Source organism: Gymnogyps californianus, chromosome 21 (assembly GCF_018139145.2).
Source record: "Gymnogyps californianus isolate 813 chromosome 21, ASM1813914v2, whole genome shotgun sequence".
Classification (NCBI taxonomy): domain Eukaryota; kingdom Metazoa; phylum Chordata; class Aves; order Accipitriformes; family Cathartidae; genus Gymnogyps; species Gymnogyps californianus.
In genome coordinates, this window is record NC_059491.1 from 3,116,110 (window position 1) to 3,122,109 (window position 6,000).

Genomic DNA, 6,000 nt, shown 5'->3' on the forward strand with positions numbered 1-6,000 from the left:
AAGGGCCCCAGTATACAAGAGGTAGATACAAAATCTGAAGTAAAGAACAAAGGAATTGCAGAGGGTGGGTTGCAAATCAGGACAGCAGCAAGTACAAGTTCTCTGTGTGTCTCAGGAGAGCTCCCCTGTGAGCAAATTGTTTGAGTAACTGCATCAGTCACCTTCAGGTGAGCTTCGCGTAGATAATCCAGAGGTTTTTGTTACATGCTGGAAGAATCTGTGGTACCTATGAGGAGAAGGAAACTGAAGTATGCATAACTGATTAGTGCCAAGAGCAAAAATTAAGTCATAGCAGCTTTCCTTTTCCTGCTGAGTGGCTGAGTAACTCCATGAGTTACTCCTAGAGATCTGGAGATGCCAGGCCTAGAGTCCTTCAGGGAAGGACTGATCACATGTCTGCCTTGCCTGTAAAGCTTTGTTTTCTTTTAATGTTCTAATGGCTGTCTGAATTACACTCCTCCCTTACACAGATTACAAAAACAACATCCTGAAGGAGAAGGCTGAGCAAGCCAGAAGCTTCCCAGCAAAGAACATTGATTTAGACAAAGGTAATAATGACTTGCTTCACCCTAATTGGTGGCTGTAGGAACCTTCTGATGGGTTGAAGGATGGAGGAGAGAAGAACACAGTTTAGCAGTGAGCTGACCAAGCCACAGCCGAATGAGGAATGATAAACATCATGACAAATGACAGCAGGAATGAGAAGCTAGTTCCCTTCCTATCCTTTCATCATGGAGCCACAAGATGCAAGTAGTGATTAGGCTTTTAAAAACTTTTGGCGTGGCACAAATAGAATTTTTCTTTATTGGAAAAAGAATGCCTTGCAGGGCTGGAATAGCGCATTCTGTACTGTAACCTCAGAGGGAGATGTATCTCAAAAATGTCCTGGCATGGTGTTTGAGAAGAAAACACTGTGCAGAAGAGAGTGTTTTGAGTTGAATTAATTTATGGATAATGGGCAGTCACTTACTTCATCCAACAAAAGCAAACAACTCTCCCTCCCTAGCGGCTGAATCTCCTTTTGCTTATCCAGTATTAATCCTGAGTATTATGCCTCAGTTTGTAGAGTCACGCTTATGTCAAGCAGTGCTTGTAAGAAGTTGTTAGGTTCCATGACTCCTTTCATGTGAATTTAGAATATAATAAATGTGACTGAAATGATATCAAGAAGGGAATGGTCTGGAGAGTCCATGAGTTGCCTTAGACCTGCTGTTCTTGCTGCAGTTGTCATTATATTTTTACCTACATTCTGCAGAGATGATCTGTGCAATAATTTATACACAGTATATCTCACTGTGGGCTCTATGAAGAGGATATTGGGGACATAGTTGACTGCAAATGGTCACTTGTCACTGTATAGCTAAGTCCATATTATAGTGTGCTTCTTTGGGTGGTTTGAAATCTCTCTTCAGGTACTGACCTCCATTTCAATTTGCTTTCAGATTTCAGGAAGGAATATTGTAAATGAAGACATTCCCAAGCTGCTGGCTGGACCAGAAGCTTCAATCAAAGATAGATAAATGGAAGAGAGATGCCTTTTCTTAATATCATGTCCCTCCAGTTATCATAGATTTTTTCACATAGACTTTCTCCCGACTAAGCACAAGGGTATTTGCAAATGCTTCTCGAAAGAGTTAGACCATCTGTTTCATGTGTACTTATGATGGGTTTGGGTTGCCTTTTCTTCTTCTGTTCTCCCGATCCTCCATTCCCCTTTTCTTTCTTGAAACTATTGTTGATTTTATGCATCAATGATTTTTATGAGCTGAATCAGCAGACCTTTTGCTTTGATGTTACTGCTTTAAATAAACCAACCTGCATCACTAATCTTGAGCCATCATTATATCAGGCATTTTTCCATGTAGTGTATTCATCAGAAAAATAATAGCAAAGCCTGATTGTGATCTCTCATAGGCTGGCATAAATCAGTGTGACATAGCACTTTACGTATTCCAGGTGAAGTACAAAGAGTACACCCGTTCACAAATGACAATGTAAATACCTCATTTTATGAACGGGGAAATGTCAATACCCTCATTTTACAGGGGAAAGGGAGGCACACAAATGACCAAGGATAGGGTTGGGATGAGCTCCAAAGAGCTCTGGAAGCCTAATGCTGTGTTTCTCACTCTAAGCTTGTTTGTTGATTTGTTTTTGTTTCAGTGCAGACCAAATCAAATTTGGCATGAGCAGACACTTTCAGCTGAAGTTGATGGAGTTACAGTGCTGTAATACCAGTCTCAGTTAGATCAGAACCAGAAATATTATGGAGAGGGCTAAACTCCTGTGTGGAATCTGGAATGTGATTTTCCTGCAGTCCTTGGGTGGATCCAGGCCACACAGAGCTTGTGTGCACATCAAAACAAAGGTATGATTACAGCACAGGCAGACAGATTGTTAAAAGGAATAGCTTCTCATGAGCAGACCATGAGGAACAAGAGTAACAACACACTCCACTAAATAGCCTGTCAGGAATTTTCATGGGCCAGGATCTCAGAAGGGCAGTCGAGGAGGGAGATGCGTCCATTCTTGTGGATTTTGGCATTGTTTTGGGGAGCGGATACCTGAGATAGTGGGGCTGTGGGCTGAAGGGGAGTTCTACATAAGAACAGTGTGTCAGGTGGGGATGTCAAAAAATTGGAAGTCAATAATTCAGTGTTGTAATCCAAGCAAGTTAAAGCATCAGGAAAGCTGGAGAAAATTAACAGTTCTACACAGCTCCTCTGACTACTTGGGATATTCTGTGGCACCATTCCCAAATCAGGCACGCCTGTGGTCCTTGGGGCACAGAGGAAAAGGTCTTTCCTACTGTTGTGAGCGTGATGACAGTGGCTTGTATTCTTGTTGTGTAAGGGCGAAGGGCTTGGTGACTGAATGGAACTGGGGTAGGGTCTCCAGGATGTTGCAGGTGGTGGAAGTGTGAAGAGGAGCTTGTGTGGAACTACCGTGAGGGTGAGGGAGGATGTGAGGGTGATGGTGTGGTTTCAGCCTTGAAGTAGTGCTTTGCTTGCAACTGGTATCTCAGCATGGATTTCTTCCTGGGGATGGAGAATTCTGAGGTCTTTGCAGGCGATGAAGTAGTTGTGGTCCAATGAAAGCATCTCAGTCTACCAGCTAAACAATTCGGAATGTGACCTGCTGCCTAGTATGGTATGTGTCTCGACTGTTGTTTTAGCCATCCTCGCCACTCTTCCGGGAACGTGTCAGTGCTGTCTAATAGGGGCATAAGTTTGGTCAAACTGGAAAGAGATGATGTCATGGCTGGGCAAAGCTGCCTACTGCAAGAGCACATGTACTGTAAGGGTCCAGTGCTGTTTTGAGAGCTATCCAACGCTATGGGCCTCCCTCATGCAGGAATCAACATCAAGTCCCATACCTGCCCCTTCCTTTCCACTCCTACCAACTTGAGTGTCATCTGACTGATGCCAATGTTTCTAGACATCTAAATGCCATTTCAGACCCCCTCTCCCTCCTCCCACAAACACCACTGATCTCTGCTGTTGTGTGACAGGGCTCATTGAGACTCAGCAACTCAGAGGTATACTACACTGGGTGTAATGGTTGCCGAGTTGCAGCTACTCACGCTGAAGCTGAGCTCAGCTCCCTAGCTCTGCCAAAAGTGTGGTGGGTAAGGCCTCCTATATACCAGAAGGGACTGTATTGTCTACTCGGAGGCTAGGACGTCAGTACTTCAATGCACATTTTTTATAGGAGTGGAAAATGGACGATGTCAATTTTTATAGATATTAATACTTCTCTCTGTTAGTGAGGACTATGTTAAAGAATAAATATATTGGGGACCCTTATTTTTAATGCTTTCAAATATTAAAAACATTAATAATAGAATATAACAGGTGGAGGAGAGCCTTCCTAAGCTACAGCTGGGCAGATCCTTATCTTTTAGTTTGCTTAGCCCTTCCACTGCTCTCTGGACAGTTTTTGTGATTAACTGCCTTTATTTTCACTTAAGATTCACCCCTACAAAAGTGCTCAGATTGGGCAGACCCATGACTAGTGGAGAGGAGGGTCTGGGGTTGGGCCCAGGTCCCTGTTTGCCTGCCCTTCCCCCAAAGCAGACAGCCATTCTTAGGCTGCCTTTGGCTGGACCTGATTGAAACCCAAGGCGCATTCCTGCAGGTGCATAAGGCTGCGCTGGTTATTCCATCAGGGTGGCACAGTCTCAAGTAATTGTCATTAATGTCTTTCTCCCTCCCTTTCATGTCTGTGAGTCAAAGGTTGGAGATCTTTACTTGCCAGTTCAAATTGCTTAGTACAGCTCATATAGACACCAGCTCAAAGTGGGGTTACTCATAAACTCCAGAGGCATTTAAATATTTTATTTGACTTCTAGGCTGCAAAATAGCTTAAGGGAAAAAAATTAATGTGTTCTCTGAAACAAGCACTAGGAAGAGCTTTATGAGTTCCTCATCCTTGCTTTGATCACTAGTTTGAATTTGGCTAATGGTCAGACATGCCAGTACAACCCAAGACTGATCAAGATGGGAGTTCAAGTTGAGATTATAGCCCTTTTTTCTTCAGGAGAGGCATATGTTGTGTGATTGGACTGATGATCAGAACAGTGGTTTTCAAAAGCAGCCTGCATCCAGTATGTAATTTAGTATATTAAAATTCTGCTTGAAAGAGATCCAGGCAAGACTGCTGGATAACCAGTTGTGTTTTCAAACTGTTGAAAAGAAGAGAGAAAGAAAACTGAATGCTAAACTGAAGAGTTTTGTTTGTTTATTTCTTAATACAGAGGAATTATCAAAGGCTATTTGCCCTTAACTACTGGTGAGAAGCCATTTGGGTCCTTTACGTATGCACTTTGTACTCTGTCAGTCTTTGGCATTGGCATTGGCATGAAGTCTAGGTAGCTGATCTTGCATGTGAAAATTAGAAGGCTTGACTTGTAATTGACCACTAGGCTAGGGGCAGGACCACTGTTTTCCCTTCCCACTCTGCCATAGACTCAGTGCAATTCTAGACAGGTTGGTTTTCTCTCTCTCTCATCTCAGCCTTTCTTTCCCTAATATGGGACAGTAACTTGCCTCTCATAGAGAAACAATTTTTTAATGTGTGTAGCACTTTGGTAAATATGCTTTGCCTGAGTTACTCAAAGTAATGTTCTTACTGTACTAATGGAATGCTGCATCTTGATAGACTTCTTTACCTGTCACTTTGCAGGCTCTTGGCAGGCTTTGCCTCATTATAGTCTCCTTGGTTTCCTGAGACATGCATTTTATGTTCAGTTAGCTAAAATAATAATAACCCCTAATATTTTTATACCAATTAATTCTCAGTGAGTACTCTAGCTCAATGAGGGCAGAGAAATGAAAGTCTCTTTTTGGGTAATATATGGACTGTAAGCCCTTGTTGTGGAACAAGGAAAGGGTGTATGGCAGTGACCTTAAAAGGGGTTAAAACTGAGACTAGAACTAGAGCCCCCTCTTTTCAGCTCTGTACACACTCTGCTTCCTCTCAAGACTTGAGGAGGACTTGTTCCGTAAAGCTTGTTTTTTTTCTTTGTTGTAACAGAATTAATTTTCGTTATTATTGTTACTTAACTTTTACCATTTATCATTGTTGTGTAACTCTCCTAACATTTAAGAAATAAAGGAGAATATAATGGAGTTTCAAGTTAAGGTTGATTTTATTTCTTGCCCTTTGGAGATGCTATCTAAGCTATTAGCCAGCATTAGCTAATTCTTCCCAATAGCTGTGCAGTGTGTTTCATCTCGGAGCATCCTGAAGTGCTTGACAAAGTGCAGATTGGATGCAATAAGTTATTCCAGTGATTTCAATATGGTTTCTGCATGGGACATGATCATTTGACTTGGTCATGGGACCCACGGACAAATTTTAGCTCTCCAAAAGTGTTGCATAATGAACAGATCTGCAGCTGTAGATGGAGTTCAAACCATCTATCAGAGATGAAGGCTGACAGCTCCTTCATAGTACATAATTCTGCAGGTCCAGAAGGGAGGATAACATATCCTGCTG

The 6,000-nt window shown here is 42.3% G+C and overlaps 1 protein-coding gene across 2 annotated transcripts in view; it reads left to right on the forward strand.

Moving 5' to 3' along the window:
• The window catches only part of MXRA8 (matrix remodeling associated 8), a 46,168-nt gene extending 40,538 nt beyond the window's left edge, over positions 1-5,630 (forward strand). For both annotated transcript variants that reach the window (XM_050909378.1, XM_050909377.1), the window contains 2 exons: positions 471-548; positions 1,443-5,630. In XM_050909378.1, coding sequence (XP_050765335.1) covers positions 471-548; positions 1,443-1,468 — 104 coding nt within the window. In that variant the 3' untranslated portion in view covers positions 1,469-5,630. The remainder of the gene's footprint in view (positions 1-470; positions 549-1,442) is intronic.
• The last annotated feature ends 370 nt before the right edge of the window (positions 5,631-6,000 follow it).